Source organism: Boleophthalmus pectinirostris, unplaced genomic scaffold, assembly GCF_026225935.1.
Source record: "Boleophthalmus pectinirostris isolate CB_2022bp ecotype Guang Dong unplaced genomic scaffold, ASM2622593v1 HiC_scaffold_7, whole genome shotgun sequence".
In the NCBI taxonomy this organism is placed as follows: domain Eukaryota; kingdom Metazoa; phylum Chordata; class Actinopteri; order Gobiiformes; family Gobiidae; genus Boleophthalmus; species Boleophthalmus pectinirostris.
The window spans coordinates 24,679,595-24,704,805 of record NW_026571473.1 but is presented as its reverse complement, the minus strand read 5'-3'; the positions used below and the strand labels follow the sequence as shown (position 1 = coordinate 24,704,805).

Here is a 25,211-nt window from a genome sequence, read left to right as displayed (position 1 = left end):
TATTTTAATTGCAGAATTGATCTTTTGAAGCAGACATTTTTACCTTTACCTTTTTATTGTAGCATAAAATGCATTTATTTTTTTAAATAAGACATCAATATGTCTTTTCTTTTTTGTCAAAATAGTTGAAATAAATAAAAATAGTTAATTATTAAAATAGTTAGCATAGTGCTAGGACACAGGGACACTGCCTGTTTGTTGCCAATCATTTATCTCACTGCAGAACTGTCCTCGTGATTATGGCATCTTCAGTAGGTCATACCCGAACCACACAATCATGAATTATCATATTGTAGATTTTCAAATTAGATTTTGGATTTGAGAATTGGATTTGGAGCTTGAGTGTCTCAGTGGGAGGTTTGTGTTTGCAATAAAAGAACAAATCACACTTTGATGAGTCTGAATTTAGAGGATAATTAGACAACAATAAACATAGTGATGATGAGGAAAACACTTTGGACGTGTTCACAGTCAACTAAATGAGTGATATTAGAATGGAGGCGGACACAATAACAAGTGGAGGAGGAGGAGGAAGAACTGAGAGAGGAGCCAGCACACTAATGTGATCCAGGCTCCTTCTGACTCTCTCCTCATCAGCAGCACAGCCAGCACTGAGCAGGACCAGAGCAGAGGAGGGCTGGGACATGTATGCACAGTGGTATGCCAAAACCAATCTTTCAGGAAGCAACTTTGGTACAATGTTCAATTTGAAAGCTAACATGGAGTCTGTGCAAAAAAGCTTTGTAAGGATTGATTGAATTATTAAAGGTCCCATGTTACACAAAATTGACTCTTTTGACCTATAATGCTGTTACTTCCTCAATAACATCACTGGAGCTGTGTTTTGTTTCATTCACACACGTTATTTTTTATTAGTCTGTCTGCATCTCCAAGGTTCAAAATGCTTTGTTCCACCTTGTGGTGCCATGTAGTTTTAGTTTTCAAATGAACAGCCACCATTCAGCTACCTTTAGTTCAGTAGAGATGGTGATGAAGAAGGTATATGGAGTTTCAAAACACAGTGGATCACTTCCTGTTTTACCATGACATCACAAGGTGGACAAGTGTTTTCAGTCTTATAGAAGAACTCATCTTAAATATGCAGCTTTTGTGTGTTAAACGTGTGTGAATGAAACAAAACACAATCTTGCCCCTGATCTTAGCACTAGCGCTAGCATTAAAGAGTGGATGTGTCCAGGTCTTGCTGTACATCTCTGCAGGAGGCTGGAGTGGGACAGTACAAGTACAAATATGGTGATGGAATTTGAACCAATCTGTGACCGCAGAGGCATTAAATCACTGCCAGTGTGGGTAATGTCTGCAATCTCTTCTTCATTGCCAGGCACCAAAGAGGGGTGCGGAAAAAATTATATATGGGTATAGTAAAACAGCTGTGGAGCTCCACGATGCAAATACACACTATCAGAGGCAACAGTAATACAGAATTTTGGATGGGTCATGACAGAACAGGCTTGTTTGTGTTCTGAACACTGTTCGCCACTCCTATGCTCGTGCACCACTGTAAGCCCATGCACGTGCACACACATCAACCTTTTTAGTTTTCTCTGGGTTCCTCCGTTCGTTTGCCTCCCATTACACATCAGACCTGCTGACCGCTGTTCTCCCTCTGGTCGCACCCCTCCCGCCTATCCCGGTTCCACTACCTTGTCTCTCACCTGAGGTACAAATTTCCACTGCTGCTACTGCTGACCATTCACATTCTCATCTCACGGGTGTCCTCTGCATTTGGTCCCACACGGTGGATGCCTCGTGGAGCCTAAATGTTTCTAATTTACCAATCCAGATATGGATTAAACCATTAACCCAACGGGGAGGGTGACTACACAACCTGCATTTGCCCGACACAAGTGACTAATATGCACCATAAGCGCACTGAGCAGGATGCACAGGTGTTCCTATGCACTATGCGTCATTTTCTACGGCTCTGATGATAGCCTACCTACTGCCGACTAACTTTATAAACGAAACAAAGTGGCACAATGAGAATAATTTGGTCACAAAATTCAACGTGCCACACCACGCCCTCAGTCTGCTCCACTCCACCTGACTCCGGCACGGCTCACCTCTTGTTTAGAGCTCCACACCCCACACTTGCACTAGTGCTAATTTGGGGCAAAACAGGGTCCTAAAACAGAGCAGAGAATAGCGTAATATGGGCCCTGTAAATAGTAGTCTAGGAGAACTGGTCTAATATGTGGATTTGCAATTGCAGTTAACCTACCATGCACAATAGGCTTATCCACCAGATAGGTCCTATTTTGGGTTAACATTTGAAAAAAAAAAAAAAAAAAATTGCTTTCTACTTGTTCCTCAAATTGCCTGTAGTTCAGGACTAGTGCTTCTGTCGCACAATGGCAAATTAAGAACTAACTGTAATTGTTATAACAGGAAGCCGTTGCCTCCAGGTCTGTACAAATGAAACTCAGGTCTTGCTACAGTGTGAACAAGAATATCCCCATTTCATTCAATCATTATTAGTCATTACATCCTCCAAGTGCTGCGGCTCTGCCATTAATCTCATCTGTCACCAGCACAAAGCCTTCCATCAGCCTGTTCACGACCATGCATGATATTAGCCATCATTCACTTTTTATGGACATTTCTCGTCAAAATCCTGCAAATAAGATGTAATTGTGAATAATACTGAGGCGGTGCTGAGTGATCAAATGTCTGTAATGTATGTAATGTAATATATCTAATATTTATGTAGTGGAAATATGGAAATGTTGCTAGTTTCAAACACAAATGCAGCATCTTTTGAACATTGCTAAAACTACTGCTCGCTTACTGATTTCACTTTAAAGTAATCTTGAAAATATATACAAAAAGGTGCACAGTCACTTTTCTTTTGTTTGTCTCCATGGTGATGTCAATGCTTGAAAATCTCCCACAATATGGCATTAAACTTCTTCTTGAATTCATAATGCTGTTTTTATTGTTCAAAGATTCCTTGAAAAACATTTTTGCTGGGAGCAGGGTCGCCCTTCCACAGTTTTGTATTTTTGTAATTTTAAAAGTGAAATATCCATGAGCAATACCGAAATCTGAAATATGTATGACTAACATTTATCAAAATCAAATTCAGGCTATTACAATGGAGCTAAGTCAATAACCGTGATGTGTTTGACTAATGAATGAAAAAGATTTATTTCTACCAGGACTACACACATCACAGCCTCAGCACTACCCACCGTAAAACCATCTCTGCTGTGGTTATTCTGTCTGACAATGTACCACAGAGAAACAGCCTTCTAACTATACCATTGTGGTGTATATGGCTTATAACTTTAGCTCTTGTTTTATGAGGAATATTTAAAAAGTAAGTATAAGCAAAAATGTGGAGGCAGCAGATTGTAAGTGAAATGGCAGCGCTGGTTCAAGTGGGGTTTAAAGTTCACAAATGTCATTATAGTTGCAGTATATTTTATGAAGGGAACAGGGAAATGTAACTAAAAGGAGGATTACAGAACAGTGGTGAAAGGGAATGTTAATGCTGCAAAGAGTGAATACAATGGTCATTTGAAGATACCACCATCTGGCTGTTGTCAACAGAATACAACTGCCTTTTACAGATGGCAAAACTACAAATAATCAGCACAGTTAAGTGTGAAATTGTGATTAGAATTTTAACTTGAATACTTAATATTCCCATGGAGTAAACACGAGTGGGGGAACAAATTTTGAAAAAGAGACTACATTTAGTGAATATTCAGTGCAACATTACTGTGGAAAGATGTTTGAGTGAAATATTCTATCCTTACCTCACCTGGTATTTAAATGGAGCTGTCCTGCTGTGATCCAACTGTATAAGTGCAATTATATTACCAAAAATATTCTTCAACACATAGCAGTACGTAATGCTACCATTATCAGACACTTGTAAAATGTTTTCTAAATGAAAACTATTATTGGCATGAATACTTGGAATTTTTTTCTGTACATAGTAGGTTGCGGTCACACCTTAAACCAAGGACTAAACCTCTGCCCTCAAAGACAAAAAGCAGTAACATCATGTGGTCAAAAATTAGTTCATGTCATTTTGGGGGTATTTGAGAACGTCTTTATCATGTGAGTAAATATCGTGATATAGCAATTGATCTTTGACCCTTATTTGGCAATTACTGTACTCTGCCTTTGGATCATGAGCCAAAAATAAGGAGTCATGCAAAGGCAAAAGGCAGTAAGTGTCAGTTACTTACAATTACAAAGGCAAAATGCAGTAACTGACACTGTTACTGCCTTTTGTCTTTGCACAACCAGTGGTGGAGTTAGCAATTTGAAGGCCCTAGGCGAACTTCATGCTGCAGCCCTCACTATAATGCACCATTTTTTTTGTTTTGTTTTGAATACATTTATTATCTTTTTTCCCCCATAGTTCTTGAGACATGCACATCTCTATTTATGTGAATTATGGTGGATTTAAAACTTGTCTTATTAGTTAGGTAGCCTACTAGATAACCAGAGCTGAAAGTAGTTTTATTTTTTGCTAGTATAATTTTGTTTACATTCATTACATATGAGTATTATTATTTTTCTTATGATTAAAAGTGTTTAAAAGTAAACTCCTCTCACTTAACGTCATATTGAGAGAAAATTAAATTGCTCTGAGGCCTCAGGCATTAGTGGCACTGAGGGAAGTTGGTTGGTGGCCCTTGGCCTACTTTTGCCTAAAGGTAGCACCGCCTCTGTGCATGACCCCTTATTTTTGGCTCATGATCCAAAGATATACTTTTGTCTGGACAGAACAGAAACTTTTATGTCTTTTTTCTCAGTTTCACACTCTGGCGAGTTAACGTCTTTTGCCTTTGTAGGGCAGACCTGACCAGGACTAAACTAAGGCTAGAACAGGTTCAAACCAGTCAAAGTCTATATCTGATCAGGGCCAAATCAGGACAAGTGGGACTGCTACTTGCTGTATAGTCTCCATGCGGCTGGTCAAAACAGGTTTACAATCACTGGAAAAAACATTTCTGTTTCAGTGCACATGGTTATGTCAAACCACGACCACAAGAAGTTAGTAGGTAGGAACAAAAGGTCCTGATTCTTCTTGATTTATTCTTTTTTTCTTTTCACATTTGCTGCTACTTTTTAAAGTTCACTTTACAGTAATGGGTAAATCCAGCTGTTATTGAGAGCATGATGGAGGCTGACCAATAGGAGGAGTGGGTGAGAAGTAGCTGTGAGATAGGGACACTTTGCATAGACAACTGATAGTATGGAGAACGTATAGTAGTGTTATCAGACTTGTGCAACACTATAATGTAGCTGTGAGAGTGAGTAAAAACCTGTTATTAAGGCTAAGCTAGTGTTATAGGTCATCTCTTCTCACAATATTCAGCTTTCTGTGCCGATGCCAGGGGCCTTGGACTTGTTGGATGCCGAGTTGTGCCTGGGTGTTAGTTGAGTGTTTTGTACGTTGTGGGATTTTGGTCCTTGTCAAGCTGTGGCACGTCTGACAGGTGGTGTCCCTCCTACGCGCTGCATGGAGCCGAGCAAGCGGACCACAGATGGTCCTCAGCCATCGCACTCCGAGGCCACACTTGTTTTTTTGACATATCACTCTATACACCCGCCCCCCCTACAAATTTAACTTATTCCGCAACGGGGAACATTATGGGAGTCAAATAAAAAGTTGCCACCACATAATATAAGATGTAAGTTTTATATTTACAACACAAATAAGAAATGTGAAAACTAACAATTAGAATGGCGAGACCTGAATCACTGAGCAAAACAACAACAAATCTGTGTAATTAAAAGAGTATGTACAACCACTTTTCAGAAAGAATGAAGAAATGCCAGGATGTTGAAGAAATGAACAAAAATGAACATCAATTAGGCATAACACTAAGACCATCTGCATTTTAAGCAACAGATCTTATATTAAAAATGGAATTAACCAAATACTTTAGTACAGGGGTCTCCAACCTGTAGCTCGGGAGCTACCAGTAGCTCTTCACCCCCTTCCAAATAGCTCACCGAGGGTGCGTCCGGACTTTTAACAGAGGGATTACTGAATTATTTGTACTGTGCTAATAACTACAGATTAATTAAATTCCTATTGCCATTGGAAATTTACAATTTTCAACTTTGTACACTAAGAATTCTATTTTATTTTGACTTGTGCATATACATTTATATAATTATGTCTTATTTGACACCTGTCTCTTGCTATCTTTTTGCTACTTATTAAGAATTTATTATTACCATTTATATTTTTGCTCTTTGTTATTATATTATATTGTGATGTGTGAGCTACTATGTCCAAATTATTTCCCCTGTGGATCAATAAAGTTTCTCTAAGTCTATTAAATAGATAATGGTTTATGTTTTACAGGCATCTATCTAACTGTGCCCCATTTAAGACTTACCCACTTTTTTTTTATATAGTTTCCATTTCTTGTGACTGCTAAAACTGGTAGCTCTCTGGCATTTTTCTTTTGTAAAAGTAGCTCACTGGAGGAAAGAGGTTGAAGACCCCTGCTTTAGTGAGAGTAGTTCCTCTTTTGAACTATAGGACTTATGCTCCTTCCATGGACCACTTTGCTGCTGACCACTACAGACTGAAAACAACACACAAGCACTTTGAAAATGCTCTGATCCAATTGTCTAAAGTCACAAATACTCCATACAAGTACAGTGATATTTAGTGGTCATAATGTTATGGCTGATTGGTGGTGGTGTTCACTCGGAGGATGGAGTCTCTGAAATACAGTAACAAAGTGTAAACTGACCATATACACAACTGTACAGGTGACTCAGAGCCTTGGAGTGACAGGTAAAATAGATGATACCAGATATGTTAGCATAGTCTAGCATGAAATCTCAACAAATCACCAAGAAGCATGTCAGAGCTGAATAAAACTGGCTGATTGTAACTTACATTGGTATAATTTTTAAAGGGATAGACCAGTACTCTAAATGTAAATGTAAAACTAGTGCTGTCATGCGATTAAAAAAATTGAGAGATTAATTAATCATGATCAGTAATTAATTAATCTAATTAATCTCATTTTAATCTCATCTAAAAATTGCTGAGAAAAGCTTCAATTTGAGGTATTTTCATTTAAATTCATTATTACATTATTGTGGCAGATCAAAAGACTGATATAGAACAAAAAAGTGACTTTATAAAGTAATTTATTGTTTAACAAATCTCTCCAAATTGGCTGTTGAGCCCAAGTCTCCATGAATAAGAAACTGTTTGCTGTAAAGTAACAAAGACGAGGAAATCTGAACATAATAACTTTTGTCTACTTAAGGACAATAAAAAGTCCAGTCTTTCCTTAACCATATTAAAAATATTATTGATAGAGAAATGCTTTATATATGAGATCACTGGTTTTAGTCCTTGTTTTAGTCCTGGTTTAGACCTGCTTTAGTCCTAGTTTAGTCTTAGTTTAGTCCTGGAATGGATTAATCCTGGTTTTAGTCCTGGTTAAGTCCTGGTTTAGACCTGGTTTAGTCCTGGTTTTAGTTCTGGTTTTAGTTCTGGTTTTAGTTCTGGTTTAGTCCTGGTTTAGTCCTGGTTTAGATCTGGTTTTAGTCCTGGTTTTAGTTCTGGTTTAGTTCTGGTTTAGTCCTTTGTTTAGACCTGGTTTAGTCCTGGTTTAGTCCTGGTTTAGTCCTGGTTTAGACCTGGTTTTAGTTCTGGTTTAGTTCTGGTTTTAGTTCTGGTTTAGTTCTGGTTTAGTCCTGGTTTAGTCCTGGACTGGATTAGTCCTGGTTTTAGTCTTGGTGTTAGTTCTGGTTTAGAGGCGCACAGGAGGAAGCACGGTTTACGCAGCGCACGCGAGAAAACACGATCCACACGCGGCGCACGGGAACACGTCGGTGTCCGCGCAGTAACTACGGAAAGAAACGTGGTCCGCGCGTTCTCAGGTTAATGACGATGATGAAGGTGTGTGTTTGTGTGTGTTTGTGTGTGTGTCCCCTCATGTGGCAGGTCACTATAGGACAGTAGTGCAGACATCATGAGTCTATGCAGGTTGTTTTCACCAGTGACATTTAAGTTGTAGGCGATATTATATTAGTTATTTTCTTTTATATTTTACGTCGGGAGAATAATTTCCAAGACACGAATATGTTTTTACGTGTGCACTGCTGACTCTGTTCTACTGGCTCTTCGACCTCGTCCATTGTGTGACTGACGCCGCCAACGTTACCATGACGTTTACGTCGCTGTTACTGCGCGCGTTTTGTGTGGGTTTCCGGCAATGAGTGGAATTACCGAAATAAAAAAATGTATAAATGTGTTTTTGTGTGTGTGTGTTGTTGTCCCAGCAACACATAAAAACAGATTTTATAATAAAGCAACTCGCATACAGAAACAGTAAAGTTAGAGATTAAAAATGAGATTAACGCGATTAAAAAACATAACGCGCTAAATATGACTGTAATTAATTAATCGCAATTAACGCGATAATTTGACACCCCTATGTAAAACATTTCTGTTTAACTGTGCATATAACTGAAAGTTTTTCATTCCGCACTCTTCTCTCCAATTTATGTCTCTCTTTTTTAATTTTAATCTTCATGATTATTTATGTTTTGATTTGTTTTTATTATGATTTTAATGTATTTCTTATTCTGTAAAGCACTTTGAATTACTTTGTGTATGAATTGTGCTATACAAATAAACTTGCCTTGCCTTGCCTAAATGTACTAGGCTCCATCATGTTTATAGAATAGACATGCGCAGTATGTAATTTATGCATTGTATTACATTTTATTGTTCTGTTATTAATAGGGGTGTAATGATATCCAAGTCTCATCATAAGATTTCGTCACGGTATGAACCTACAATACACACAATACTTATTGTACAATACAGTACAATATTTATTGTAATATCGTGTGAAAGCTGACAACATGGTGGGGAGGCTCACGATTAGAGATGTAACAATATCCAAATCTGTCAGTACAATATTTTCACGATATACATCTCACGGAACGATATTTATTGCAATATTTTGTGGAGGCAAACAAAGTTGTTAACATGCTACTTTTTCCTTTTAAAATGCCTTGACAATATTTAATCCAAAGAACTAAGACTTAAAAGTGCTTAGAACTGTTATTTCTTCATGTAGTCTACACTGAAATGGAGCAAAGGGTCTATGTAGTTTCCTCTTTTTTTTAACTATTGCTGCACCATAACTTTTAATTTAAGCAAAGAGACTTGCAATTTGATATATTGTAATGGTCCACGATATTATTATGAGAACTCTGACGATATGATATCACGATGTTTCAGTTATCGTTACATCCCTAATTATTAAGGTCACAACTTTGGACATGTAGACAGGAGCAATGACAATTTCATATTTACTAATACTGTAATGTGTTGTCTCAGTTTACATGTTAACCCTGTGCCTCGACTCCACTGCAAAAACTATTCTGAACCTCAGCGTGGCTTTCCTGCATTCAAACAAATAAAAAATAAATTTAAATGTACTGGACTATCCCTTTAAATGCTTGGTCTTGAATAAGATCAGTAATCAGACAAACAATGTTTCCTGATTCTTGTACGTGATGCAGAGATGATTGAATGTATCTTATAAAATGCTGGTTTAAACTCTTATAATAAAAACTGCCCTTGAACAAGCTTCAGTTATGACATCCTGAAAAAAGTCAAACAACAGTCTCTTGATTCACTTCAAAACAAGTGAACTGCAGCGGCATCAAGGCAAAGTTACATGTGTAAAGTTTGGTCCATGCATGTTAAAGATGTGTGCACTACGGTGGCCCTGGTGGTCAAGCTATAACAGCAGATCAGATTGGACAAAAAACAATAAAGAAAATCACAAAAAATAATTGGTAAAAATGATATTGATATAATATTAAAAAAATGGTTGGTTGGTAATAAAAACTCTCTGGTTTTCAATAAAAAAGTAAACAGAAGGTTCTAATCACAAACACATTTGCACATTTGATAAATTAGATGTTTGAATGCTACTTTTGCATTTCGTACTGCCTGTTGTTGCTTATTGGCACAAAATGGTCGCCATGTTTCCATCAGTCTGCCACAGGACAGCTATGGCTATTAGAGAAGATTAAATGTTTGACCATACTAGGACTAGATAGATGTAAAAAGAAAGAAAAAAAAAAACTATAATGATTTTTGATTGCTGTAACTTGTCCTGCAGGGCCACCGTAGTCTGCTCACGCCGGTAGATTTGCCTATGTGCGTCATCAGACCATATCGCAAAAAGATCATTTTAAATAATATCAATGTCTGTATCACTTCAGATCTGGCTTTTGTTTAACTCAAAAAATGTCTTAATGGGAGTTCCAACAGTCAGCAGTCATTTACAAGAATGTCTTTTGAACGTCTGTCAAAACCCTGGAGATTCCCCATTGGCCAGTGAGGTCTTTTTCATCACAGTCTCCTCTCTCTGACTTAAAAAAGTGTCTTTAAAACATCAGACAATGTTTAGTTGACGTAATAGAGCCAGTAGATGAGGTTGAATAAAGAAAATGTGAAAGGGAAGATAATCCGCGACCACCTGTCTATGGCATTTACATCGGTCAGATCTGGGATTTTGATCTTGAGTTGGGACGAGCGTCTTCGCAGTCTCGTCCTCTTTAGGTGTGCGTTCCTGTCCAAACTGTGCCTCCCCGACTCCCGTGCTGAGCTGGGCCTCCTGTACTGGACCCCGCCCACGTTGTCAAAGATCATGGAGGAGGAGTTATGGGTGTCACTCAGGGTGGTGGTGGTGATCTCGTTGGTGCCCACCTCGTTGTGGATCTCTAAAGTGGTGAGGAGGATGTTTCCCTGGGAGTCCACCTGACGATACAGACACAGAGCAGGTTAAGAAGCGTCTTGGGTTTAGTTTTTTTTCAGGATGAAGATGTATTGTACAGACTTTTAAAGGTGCACCATGTAACTTTTTGGTTGGGGATCTGTCACATGCTTATTTCTATGGAAAGGTCATTGCTCTGCCTGGACAGCTTTACCTTACATTTATTGAATTACAGAATTTCAGGTGGTTTTATAGCTTAAAAATACCTGAATACAAGGGCGTAGGTTTGCATAGGAACAGTCGGGACATGTCACAACCAATATTTGGGGAAGACAAAATGGTCCAATATTTGCCATTTTATTTGAATAAACAAAAATATACAGTTATTCTGATATTTTTCCAAACTCAATAGTATTAATTTAATACATTTTAGTTCACATCTGTATCAGACGTTCTGAGATGTATTCAGGGATATGACAACAGGGTTACTTCTGCCGCAATGTCACTGGCTGCAACAGAGTGATGTCATTAGTGGTGCCAGGAGCCTAAATTGAGGAAGTAGCAGGACAGGGCCACACCTGAAAATGGCAGCTTCAGGCGTGAGTGAAGACGCTGCACACCAAACTTAGAAAAACTTTTCAAAAGGAACTTATTTGGCTTCATCTTCAATTAAACTTGCCTTATAATGAGTCGCCACGGAAAAAGAGCGACTATCACCACAAGTCCACCTCCCAAACGGAGCCCTACTTGTGTGCTGTTAGCAGCCGGACTCTGTTGACAATATTCCATGGAAAAATGTCTGGACATTACCTCACAAATATCTCAATACCAACAGGCAAAGAGAAATCTGCTACAAACTTCTACATCGCTGTTATCTGCTCAAGAATTATTTTAGAAGGGCAATGGACACAAACTGTACATTTTGCGAACTGAAAAATGAAACCACCTCTCACTTATTTTGGACCTGCCCAGACTCTGTGTGTTTTTGGAGGGGGGTTACATAGTGCACCTTTAAACTTGATATTTTCTGCAGTATTTATGAAAATAATCTGTGTCTGGAAACAAACTCCAAGCCATAGTTGCTATAAAGAGAATTCTATACAAAATGAGAGAAGAGAGAAGCAGTGCTGCAGATGTAAGCAGATTAGTGTTGTTCTAATACAAACATTTCAAACTTGATTTTGATACAAAAGAATAACGCAAAACAATAGTAGTTCTATTAATTTTACTTTATTTTACAATGTGGTTTGTACTTGTTCTGATAAAGATCAAGACCATTGTAAAACTATTCAGGAAATGTCCAATTTTGTTCTATTTATATTTTATTTTATTTCCAGTATTGCTACTTAATTGAATGAGCATCTAGTTTTGATACTAGTTTTCATATTAGAATCTGATTTTGATACTTGATGATCTGTTTCTGATGAGGAGTAAATCTCACCTAAGTCTCATCTAATACACTGCAGCTATTTCTTTCTTTCATTTCTAGTTCAAATGAATTTTCAGGACCTTTATAACAATTCAAAAGCCCTTAATCCATTTTGCAGCACATTCTCTTATTGTTTCTGTTCAAGTAGCAAAAGATGCTGAAGATGTGTTAATTGGAAAACCACAGTGACAATAGCATGACAAGGTGAAGAACAAGAGGAGAGGTGTCAGTGTTTCACAGGAAAGCAAGGCTGGTTTAGTTCAGGGTGAGATTAAGCAGGTTTTCGCTTAGTAAAACTTTGTACAGGAGACAAAGTTTTAGTTGAGTTTCACACAGTGGCAGCACTGAACTCACCCCTCGAGAGTGACGCCGACCCTCAAACTGATTGGACTGTTTCCTGCAGTTACCTGAATCCACAGACGACTGGCCAGAGGAGAGAACATTCATGAAGACTTTTGTTTTGGATTTACCAAATACATTTGTCATATGGGGGCAACAAAATGATCCATACATTTGAATAAATTATAAACAGAAAAAATACTGTGCTACTGTTACATTTTAGACACATTACGCATAGAATTTTAAGGTTATTACCATGTACATGTGAGTGTTGTCAGTGGCTATAGTTAGATATGGTTAGATTATCAGATTTTTGGAATTATAAAACTTTTAAAATGACAGTTCAGATCAGTTTTCTTTCTGATCATAGTCACTCTGATTTCTCAGTAGAGACTGACCAATATGGGTTTTTTCATGGTCGATGCAGATACCGACTGTTTAGAATCTAGAGAAGGCAATGATCGATAAGGTCTGTCAATATTTTTGGGCCAATATGTATTGTCAGTTTTTATTATTTTCCCCAAATTTCCCCACAGCCCTTTTTTTAACCACAAACTTATAGGGGATCTGTGTATGTGTAAAACACACATACAGTCATCATGTCACATTAAAATGTTCAATGAAGCTGCATGTTTATTATTTTGGCAGCAGGTTAGCCAAAACAAAATATGGGCCTCTGCTTGAGATTTAAGGCTGATACGGTAAAAAGAGCAAATATTGGCCCGATATATCAGCCAACCGATATATCTCTATTTCTCACATCAGAATTTGTGGTTTGCTTGTCATTTAAATAATCTTAAAGATTATGATATTATCAAAATATCATAGTTAGTACAGTATACTTTACTCATTTACTCTTTCAAAAAAATGAATATTCAAATTAGGAATCAGCCAAACTTTTTCAGCAAAAAAACTTTTTCCCAGTATTGTATTTTTTTCTAACAGTGTGGGAGTCTCAACATATGTAGCTGCTTATTATGTTGTTACCGCTAGTCTTTCCTTCATACAGAATAACAACTTTACAGTCAATCGAAAAGGGACAACCTCCTCTTCAATATGTCATTAGGTAAAGATGATTTCTTGCCCTCTTTTCCCTAAACCATGTAGGCACATTTTCAGGACTTTACAACCTCATATATTTCTTGTCACGCCACCTCCCTGCGTATTAGAAATGAGTCTCACCTTGGGTCTGTCAAATTTATTGCGGTCATTATTGGCCTTTTGCGCCCGCTCAGCCAGTTTCTTCTGCATCTGGGGGCCACGTCCAAAGAAGATGTAGTTGACAAATGCGTATTCAAGCAGCGCCAGGAAGACGAAGACGAAGCAGCCCATCAGGTACATGTCTATGGCTTTAACATAGGGGATCTTGGGAAGAGTCTCCCTCAAATGTGTGTTAATGGTGGTCATGGTCAGCACAGTGGTGATACCTGCAAAACAGACATGCAAATTTGATTAAGCAAACGGTTACAATAGTTTTAACTTTCATCTTTGTTGTAATTAACAAATTTTGTTACATTTGTTATGACTATTTTAAAAAGCATGTGCTTGTTAGCTTGTTAATGAGGTTTGGCTCAGAGTAGTGGTAGCATTATTCGGTCCCAAAGATCATTGTTGTCAGTTATTAAAAATGTATAATATGGTACATGCAGACCCAATCCCCCCCAAAATAATGATAATGATAAGGTTCAACATTTCTGGATTTCCTTTTTGATTTTGGATTTTTTTCCAAATAGAGTGAACACGGTGTATAGTTATAAAGTTAAAAAGCAGATTTTTACTACACTGAGGGCATAGCAATACTATTTTGCTATTCACTGTAAATATGTGACATGGTTCATATCAGTGCAGTGGTCAAATGTCCACAGTAATAAAATGATAATCCTTATATAAATATTACACAGGTCTCTTGGGCTAATAGTAATGGTTTTGTTCCCTGTTTTCAGCCTGATCCTATGTGAAAGATGACATGAAGCTACAAACAGTGGTTTAGTGCAGTCTGTGTCAACACGTATCCAAGGTCGCCGCGATGATATGTGGAAGTGTCAGCTGGGAGTGGACCCCAGTCGCTCTCATATAAGTCCCGTGTTATTTACTGGACATTGGCTCAGACAATTCAAGGTCTGTAGACGCTGTGTGAACGAATAAAACGACTGATAAGGAAACCAAGCAAAGTGAATCACTGGAGTTTGTTTTAACAATTTAATGAAAAGGGTTATGGTCAATGGGATAATATCATGAGTCATTAAGGACCTTACAGTATATATCACCTTTAAGAGGTAATTAAAGCTATCTGCTTCTCCTGAGAGTTCCCACCTCACCGTGATTGGTTCACAGTTCAAAAGTAATTAATTTTGTTAAATGTGTCCCAACCACTTTGAGATACGCTGTTGCTATTAACTATATTAAAACAGGTTAGGTTGGGACAAGTGATGCACTATTAAAATCTTTTGGAAATAAAATATATAATCCATCACGTATTGCAATCACCAGAGTCAAAATGAGCAATTATATTTCATGAAATGCTAAAATCTCAATTTCAGCCCTTGATAGATTATTCATATGAATATTTGATGGTTTGAATAGATTGGCATTTTGCAGACTATAACATTACACTCTGATTTAGACTATATTGTCCTCAATAGATTTCAAATACAGTGCCATTTAAAAGAATAATTCCAACAAGGACCGGATCTTTAAATGCGTTGTATTTTTCAATCACAAGTAAACAAGTCAAATCCTTCAGAAGTAGATGGATATCTCACAGCGGAGGACTTGTCAGATTAACTCCGCTTTGCTAAGCAGAAAATGGGCCCTGGTTTACAGCTCTTGTAGCCAACACACTCAGCATATATCGCAAATAAATAAACAAGAGTGAAGTCATTCTCTCAGTAATATGCTCCATCGACAATAACTGCACTGTGCTGGTTGTGCGTTTTACCGATCTGCATCTAGTTTACAGTACATCTGTCGGTACTGCCTCATATGATTAATCTTGAACTTCATACTTGAGAGAATGGAAGACATGGAGATAGAGGGAGAAAGAGAGAAGGAGTGAGAGAAGAGAGAGTAGGAGTGTCAGGGTAGTGTGGTTACATGGCATTGATTTCAGTGTAGCAATGGTATGAGTTTCTCAAAATAGTTGCAGCAAGTACAATATAAACTGCATTTGAACTGTGTACATGCTTTAGGCAATAGCTAAACCTTCATGGGACTTTACTGCTTAACCAAGATAGAGGCAGAGTATATGAGTATATTTTGATATAGTATATGTAAGTATTGGTAAAACTGACATTGGCACAGTGCTTACAATTGAGTGATACCTGCTTTCATTACATTCAAGAACAGGTAATAGGCAATAGGTAAATACTGGGTTAATTTACTCCAGTCTAAAGTGAATAATATATTTCAATCTAAGATTATTCTTTATATTTTAAACTTGTACTAACTTCACATTATCCATAAATCTCCTCATTGGTCTTTTCCATACACCATTACTCATGTCATTATTGTCTAGAACATTTCCTCTCTGTATTAGGGCATTTTCCATAAGGGCAAATCTGTGCAAATTCAGTTTTAGGCAGGATACTCTTCCCCCATTACATCATAAAGAAACCTATAGCAATTTATCAAATTAGATTAATGACTGATAGAGAGTGTGAATGCTTTTAAACAGAAGTGATTGCCAAAGCTTTAAAGGTCCTATATTATTTGAAATTGACTCATGTGAGCTTTAAGCCATGTTATAGTGTTGTTACTTTATTAAAAACATATCTGGAGTTGTGTTTTGTTTCATTCATACATGTCTGAGTAGTCTTGGTGTATTACTGTCTACATCTCCAAACCTCAAAACACTCTGATGCACATTGCGATTTCATGAAGCAGTAGTAATATGGGCCCTTTAAATGCCCATTGTGTGCTATTTTACTGTAGTTTCATTTCATTTATTTAGCTCCATTCATTTCAGAAAAAAAGGAAACATATTTACTTAATTGTTGTGCCTGCGGAAAGCACATCAAGTCAACATTAACTATGGTAATCAAGCCCTCATTACATTTACTAGTGCAAAAGAGAAATTTTAAATAACAAAGCTAGCAGCAGCCCCAGCATGACCAGGAAAATTGCACAGTTGCTGCCATTTTTGTGAATACTTGTTTTAGAATACCCACTCATTTGGAAAAAATACAGACATTGAAAATTGGTGTTAAATAATGTACAAATGAATGTATATTTTATTTTTCTTTTGCTTGCTGGCATATTTTTCACTTGCATCTGACATAAAAGTGTATCTCTTTAGAACAATAACTTGAATTTTATACACACAGAATACACTTGGGTATTCATTATATGAGCAATGGATTGGCAGGGTTCATCTTAGTCCATATCCCAGAGTTAAACCAGGTCTTATGGTTGATTTGTTCCCACAGGCAAGCATCAAATTACATCACAGTGTGCATGCTTCAATACTAACAACCCTGTCTCTCAGCCTCGGTCAGAATAATCTAATATTTATCCATTGCAATGTTATTGGAATGTGTACAGGATTCCCCAAATGCCCCACCCCTCGCTGGCTATTTTTAGACCTAATTGGTACTCCTAAACAAATTACCTTTATTACAACCATCTTCAGTAACCCATAATCGTGTGCACTTAGGATGGTATTTGTATTGCTCTTGGAATAGGATAGAAAAAAATAAAAGAAAGGTCAGATTTGGTGTTCCTGTCAGGAGTAACTAGGATGTCTCTGTCCAGGCTACATTACAGTAAACAAGATCTCCCAGTGCTCCTGCGCTATTTTATTGTAAACAAGAATTGCATTAAAGGTGCACTGTGAAACTTTTTGGTTAGGGGTTTCTAGAGAGATGTCATTCCTTTGCCTGGAATGTTCTATAGTATGACATTAAGCAGCTCTGCCTTACATTTATTCAGTTCCAAGTGGTTTTATAGTTGCCAGGCTGGCACCACCTAGTGCCTCCACTCAATTTCATTTCTCTCCAGCGACTAGGTCAGGAATTGGAAAACACTAGAAGGTTTACAAGAACCCTGGAAGTGCAAGTCCGGGCACCAGCCAATCAGCGAAGAGCCATACATTTTGTGTTGACATCGATTCCCGAGCTCAAGGATAATAAGCCAGTGAATTTTATCAAGGGGAAAGACGTTGCCCTTTTTCCTAAGGGATATGGGAAAAGCTCAATATACCAATTAGCCCTGTTAGTGGTGCATTACATATGTCACCAAATAGCAGCGATAAATAAACAAAAAAAAGTACCCGCCTACTGTTAAGCAAGTGAATTCTAATGCTGCGAGATCAGACGGTTTCCATGAAGTGAAACCGGCTGATGAATCAGGCTAGTTTTATAGCTCAAAATTATCTACAAAAACAGGCATTCTGATTATGAGTGGGGTTACCTCTCCACAGATCTGACATTTAACTTGGTCTGGCTTGGTCTCCATGAAGATAGAAAGGTTTAATGCCATACTGTGAAACATTCCAGGCAAAGCAATAACACCTCGGCGGAGAAAAGCATCTGACGGACCCTCCACCAGAAACCACCAGAAAAAAATGAAACTAACCCTTGACCAATGCTGTTGATATTTGTTCGGTTGGTTAGCAGATAAATAGACATCATACAATACCTAAAGCTACTCTAGCGGCCGAAGCGTCGTAGTTTATCCAGAAGGACACCCAGGACAGAATGGTGATGAGGATGGAGGGCATGTACGTCTGTAAGATGAAGTAGCCAATGTTTCGTTTCAGTTTGAAGCTCAGAGACAGTCGTGGGTAGGCACCTGCAACACATAAGAGACAGGCTCAGGTAATGTTACAAAATCACTCCCATTCATAAGTTTGTCATCACTGTAAGATATAAATGGGTATCACATAAAAAATAAAGTTGTTTTAAAATTGCATTTATCTTCTAAATACAAAAGTTACTCTAAAATTCACAAATTTACTGATAAGATGATGAGATTTCTTTTGTACTTTTAAATGCACACCAAAAATCTGTTCTAATTATTGGATTTTATATCAATTAATTCTAGTAACTCTATAACAAATTTTTACTGGTCATGTAAATGTACCCAGTGTGTTGCTATAGTTTAGATTTTAGAGATCGTCGGAGAGGCTCTTGACCTGGTATTGAAACTGTATTTGAACACGAGTGACCTCCTTCATTTTGTGACGATGTTACCTGTGGAAAATGTTGGATTCTGTATTCCCAGCATCTTTTAGTCTTATGCCTGGGTTAAGCCAATTTTCTTTGCTTTCTTCACAGGTTTTTACATGTTTTTTTAAACAAATGAACTAAACACTTTTAACAAAAAAGTTGTGCTCTTTGTTTTGTCCCAACAATCAGACCCTCTACAGATTTAGTCTCCATGGAAACAGGCACGTGTGGGTCAGGCTGAAATCTTTTGATGAAATCTGGCCTTGAGCTCATCATTGGCAAACAAGTCGCTCCAGAGTTAAATCTCTACGCAAACTGTATTAGAAAAACGCCATATGAACAAATGACTGTGCCTGTGGACATGCAGCAGTGCTGGTACATGCTGCGTCTGATAAATAAAACATGTTCAAATTCTGATGTAACAGTGTGCTGCTGCTGCCAGGGTCAGTTTGCCTCATTGTTTTTAACATATTAAAAAACAAGCAAACAAACTCATCTTAGGCAAACAATGCAACTAATAATAACAATGCTATAGGTGCCGTGCTTTTTTAGACACACAGACATTTTGCATTATTTAATTCATACACTTCATGGTCAGGTCATTCCACCTCAGTTCACCCAAAAATAGCACTTTGAAACCTCACATTGTTCAATTGAAAAGACAATTGGTGTATGGGTAAGTCATAGCCAAGAATGCCAAAATCTCAAAATTTAGCATGATCGGAGTCACAGTTTATGAGATATCACAATTTCATATTTTCACTTTTTTGCGTGGTCGCTGAGTTTCAAATTGCATTTACCCAACAACTACTGGTCCGATATCAAAAACCAAGGTAACTCTGGAAAGAGGAAATTGTAAGGAATCCAAATCTTGTCTTGCATGTCTTAAGATGGGGGTAAGTCAACTTCTAGGTAAAATTGTGTGAAAATAAAAAGAAAACCCCTCCAGATTTTTTTGTATGTTGTAGTAGACGTATAGGGCTTCACTTTTTCTGTTGGTGTCATTGAGGGCGGATGTGTCCCTTATTGTCAATTTCAAGGTCAAAATATAGGTCAAAAGGTACTTCAACTCAAAATTACTCAAATGCAAAAATGCCAGATTTGGATTCCTTATGATGTTCTTTTTCCAGAGATACCTTGGTTTTTGGTATCGGACCAGTAGTTGCTGAGTAAATGCAATTTGAAATTCGGTGACCACACAAAAAAGTGAAAAAATGAAATCTCGGAAACCATTGGTCCAATCAAACTAAAATTTTAAATTTTGACTTTTCTGGGTATGAGTTACCTATATACCAAGTTTCATCAAAATTTGACAAAGTAGGGTTTAACTCATTGGATGAACTGAGGTGGACTGACTCGGTCGTAAGCTCCTTCTGTAGACACAGCTGTAAAGATAGACTGATAGACTGAAAGAAGGCTCTCAATTTTACTTTACTACAGCCATTAAAATGTCATTTGACCACTTCATCATGTAATCCATTTCAAACTAAATAGCTGATCAAAATCACAGTTCAGCTAAAACGCAGTGCTTTGTTACTATGAGTTGTATAATTTTCTTTTTTATATTTTTAGTATATTGGCCCTGTGCAATCTTAACCATAATTTCTGCCTGTCATTTAGGTCAAAACTTGTGTAAGTAAACTGCATATTCATGTGTGATTTAATACAGCTCCCATGTAAACCAAACAGAAATTCTTACTTCTTACATTATATTGCATTGCGCGTAGATATTATTATTCCTTACTATTCGTCTCGCTGGCAGAGCTCCCAGCTGTGTGGACTCTTCGGACTTTATTTGTATCAACATTTGACCCTGACACTAATGAGCTGTAAGCGCCTCTCCACAGACCCACATCTAGCTGGCATTAATTCCGCTTTGGGAATCGCCATTGTTTTTTATTGTTTTTGTTTAAGAGCAGAATAATTTATGCTGTTGATGCTTCACAAACACTAAGAATGCCCCCCGCTTTCTCCCCCTATTCTTTTATACTGCTCACAGAAACACAGGAGTAATTGTTGCTTTGTTATTATTCTGACTTGCAGAGTTGTAGGGCTAAGAGGGGAGCGTGATGTAAAATCCTGTAATTACAAAAAAGACTATGTGCACATGAAGATGACTGGGGGGCTTGCATCTCCAGCTTTTATAAAATATACTATAATGATTTTGATTTGAAAGTCAGTCAGCCAGTGAGCTTTAGTGTGCATTCTCAGGTCGTCTTCATGTTTACATGCACACCAAAAGTCTCATTATTATCCCATTTCTGGAATAATCAGATTATTCAAATGTCAGGTAAACAGTTGCATCTGATGTGAGTAATCTGATCTTTTTCTGATAGTTCACACCTGTGCAGACTTTGACAGGAAAATTATACGAAAAGGGCATACTAATGTGGCGAGACAAACATGAAAAAGTTGTTTTAAAATTCATTGCACTTTACTTTCCAAATATAAACTTAACTCACTGATAAAGTGACATGTATGTCAGTACATGGTGTGTGCGTGAGTGATGGTGGGGGATTGGCAGCTTTGCTTCCGTCAGTCTGCCCCAGGGCAGCTGTGGCTACAATAGTAGCTTACCACCACTGAGTGTTGAGTAAATGAACAATGAAGTGTAAAGCGCTTTGAGTATCTTGAAAGGCACTATATAAATGCAATGATTAATTAATGTAACCAAGTGTTTTTGATGATGTGATTTATTTATTTTTTTGGTATTTTACACAAAGGCAACATTTCCAAAGCCACTGCTGTTCTGCATAAAATAAAGCTCTCACTAAATAGTACAGCATTATTAACTTTGTATAACTCTATAATTGTACCATATCTGATGTACTGTGTGGAAATTTGGGGTTCAACATGCAAAACTTACCTACAACCTTTATTTATTTTACAAAAAAGGGCCTTGAGAATTATCACCAGCAGTCATTGTAGAGAGCCATCCAACCCAATATTTGTTCAACTTAAAGTGTTGAAAATGCAGGATATTGTTCACTTAAGTATCCTCAAAGTCATGTATAAAGCAAAGTGTAATTTATTACCTGTAAATATTCAAAAACTGTTTGAGATGAGAACAAGCCACTACAATTTAAAAGGAACCTACATGTTTAAAAAACCCAGATTCAGAACAAAGGTTATGGAGAGAAGTGTCGCTGTGAAAGGAGTTCACTTATGGAATAGTCTTGACAAAGAAATAAAAGAATCAAGTACAATGATGACATTTAAAAACATATAAAATCGAATGCACTGTGTCTGTATGAAAAAGAAAACTAAGTTGTGTATAATAATGAAGATTTACTGTTTGCAATTGATCAGTAATTGTGCCTGAACTAATATGGAATGTTTAGTGAAGATCAGTGTTGATGTTTTGTCTTGAAAAAGGAAAGGGGGGCAGATAACATAAGATTTTTTCTTCTTTCTGCTCCTTTTCATTCATTTCTTGTGTGTTTGATGTGACACTGTTGATGTCTTTTTATGCTTTATGAAATAAATAAATAAATAAAATTTTAAGCTCAATTATTTGATATTATCCCAATTTATTCTAGTTATCTAATTCATACTGGCCATGCAAATTTACTCAGTGTGTCCATAGAAGGCATGTCAAACTCAGGCCCAGGGACCAAATTTGGCCCATGATATAATTATATTTGGCCCACGAGATCTTGTCAAATATGCATTGCTGCTGGCCCACCGGCTACAGATAGACTATAGAGACATTATTTATTTAAAATATTATATTATGCTTATTCTGGATTTAATTTTTAAGCAAAACTATTATTACACAGTTAGTTTGATACCCCTGGTCTATAGTTTTGATTTTGGTGATGGTCAGAGATGCTCTTGACCTGTATTTGACCGCTAGTGACCTCCTCCATTTTCTGACACCTGATCTGCCGTGAAGTTACCTGTAGAAAATACCACATTTCTGGACACTAGTTTGTAGTCAACGATGGAGAACTGAGGCAGCTCAATCCTGGTCACTCCGGTCACAGCGGTCTCTCCTCCTTTCCAGTAAAACTCAATGTCATCAGTGGTGTATCCGTCTGAAATTGCAGACAACAAGACATAGTGAGAACATTTTGACCCAGACCAAAACTAAATCGAGCTATTTAAATTCTTTCCATACAAAGGTTTAATGTACTTGCCAATGTTTCTAAATTTTCATCACTCTGAGCATCACACGTGTGCGTGCGTGTGTGTATGTGTAATCACTAATGTGTGCTTTCACTTGTGGATTGGTAAATCCTCAAAAATGGCACCCGTAACAAGTGCAAACTTCCCCTACACTCCAGTGCGTGGAACATCATAACCATCTGATTTAAAAACAACCAATATATGAATTTTTCAATATCTATTTTGATATAAAGAATTTTATTTGCTTGAGTGAAATCTCTAGTTGCTTAATAGCTGCATCTGATTTACAGTAAGCCCCATGAATCATTGTTAAGTGCTGATTGCATGGGGAGTAAATCTGGGCGAGTTGTGTGTCGCTGTATCCAGACAGACTGCGACCACGTGGATCCATAAGCGTTGATGGTTTTATGGCGAGGACCAAGCCAGCCGAGCCAGGGCCCTGATGAAGGAGAGCTGATCATTACGGCTGCTCTGGGAGTCCGTGTGCGCTCCCAACAGGGCAGAGACAGTGGCTCCTAACGGTGAGCAATCTCATCGGCCCCGACAGCTTAATAAATCCTAAGGCAGTTCAGAAGCCAGGGCCCTTTCTGAGCTGGAGACATGACGAGTGTGAGAAGTTTTTTATGACAATCACTTTTCATACTTAACTGATGAAAAAGCGGAGATGTGCAGTGTATTTTAATGAGGTTCAAGACAGCGGCCTGGGTCATGGCTCAACAAGACTCATGCAGCATAGTTTAGGAATCTTATATTCCATGTGTATTCTTATGCTTATGTACTTACATGTACAAATACAATGTCTCGTTATAATTGAACAATATTCAAAATAGAGTTCTGACTAAAGAAGCAATACAAGGGTTAAACTTACAACTCTCTATTTCTAGAGTGCAGTTTTGTTCGTCCAGTGGGTATCGCCGTAGGTCCATCATACAGGCTGCTGTCGTCGTGATCCTAAATGACAAAAAACACCATGTTTTATGCTCACTAAAATGCTGCTCAAAAAGAAAATATAGAAATCTTTGAGAAATACAAAAACATTATTAATAGCTCTAAAAGGCACTCACAGTTACCACTAATAGCACTTTCAGGATTTTGAGAAGCTGCTACACTCTTGTGAAATGAGAGCCATTATTCCAGCAGATTGGTTTAACTTTTTTTTTTAGGAAAGAAAGCAGAGAATGACAACTGGTTGGAAGAAGTGTTAAATGTGCATTATTCAGCTTTTCTTGTGGGAGCCCACCACCTGCTTGTTTCCGTGGTCATGGAGGTGTTAATGCTTTACCTGGAGTGTTCCACAGAATGGCATTAAATTGTACTATCTTGCATTAATTCAATTGCAGATATTTTTATTGCTCAAAAAATGCATACATCCATTCTTTCTGAGTACAGTCTCCACAGATCGGACCACCACCTTTAGACTATCCAATGAAATTAACCTTAACTTAACTTCAGACCTTAATTTAACTCAGACCTATGACAGTTTGTACTTCACCATCGATCTTAGTATTTTCTGCCTTTAGAGAAGAGCTTGGCGATCCCTCAGTGCTTAAGAGTCCTTACCTGAGCCCGTACAGGACTGTCCCATCGGGGTGCAGGCGGATCATGCGGTTTTTCACTGTGACTCCATGAACAAAGGACTTCTTATCGTTGAGGAAGTATGTGTCTGGGACCCAGAGCTGGTCGGCCACTCTGTTATCCAGGGTAAGGTTCAGAGGGATGCCGGCGTACGCCAGCCTCTTATCTCTCCAGTACTGCTGGAAGTACATGGTCAGCGTGTAGTCCTGGAGGAGAGAGCAGATACAGAAACATGAGAGAGTGATTTTTATACCATTGCTGTTATCTATCATAGTGTGTTAAACCACAGAAAACACTGTTCTATTGTGTATAATGTGAAAACAATGGGTTCATATGTGCTTGTTTTATCTGTTTTATCCTATGTAGTCATATAAAGGTATTGGACCACAATGGCACAAAATACACAGATGGAAATTAAATATAAAAAAATTATGCATGTATGTATGCATAATAAATGTTATTGTATACTGAAAAATAATAAACAAAAAGGACAAAAAGTGCTGGTTTAAAGATGTGGCTACAGTCTCTATGCATGGGTTTTAGAAAGGTACTGCTTCTGGCAGTCTGTGAATATACCACTCATCTTTCTTTAGCCAATAACCATCCTGAGGTAATACACCAAATACCTTTTAACACCAAAAATCCCTTAAAGCTAAAACAGCCCTTTTTTCAGGGGTCATTGAGATCAGTCTACCGCCCAGAGCTGAGTCGGGATATTTTTTAAAAGTTGATATTTATAGAATTGTCAAACAACTGTGATCTCCATCAGTCTGCCCAGAGCATCCGTATTTCAGAGCTGTCTTCAGCCAACAC

At 37.7% G+C, this 25,211-nt stretch overlaps 1 protein-coding gene across 1 annotated transcript; it reads right to left on the bottom strand.

Moving 5' to 3' along the window:
* Positions 1-10,453: 10,453 nt before the first annotated feature.
* Positions 10,454-24,604, bottom strand: gabrb3 (gamma-aminobutyric acid type A receptor subunit beta3). Its single transcript, XM_055164589.1, has 7 exons — positions 24,384-24,604; positions 23,692-23,774; positions 22,595-22,732; positions 18,166-18,318; positions 13,714-13,958; positions 12,547-12,615; positions 10,454-10,807 (listed from the first exon to the last, which is right to left on the bottom strand). The coding sequence occupies exons 1-7, from the start codon at positions 24,587-24,589 to the stop codon at positions 10,454-10,456; spliced, it is 1,248 nt and encodes a 415-aa protein (XP_055020564.1). The 5' UTR covers positions 24,590-24,604.
* Positions 24,605-25,211: the final 607 nt, after the last annotated feature.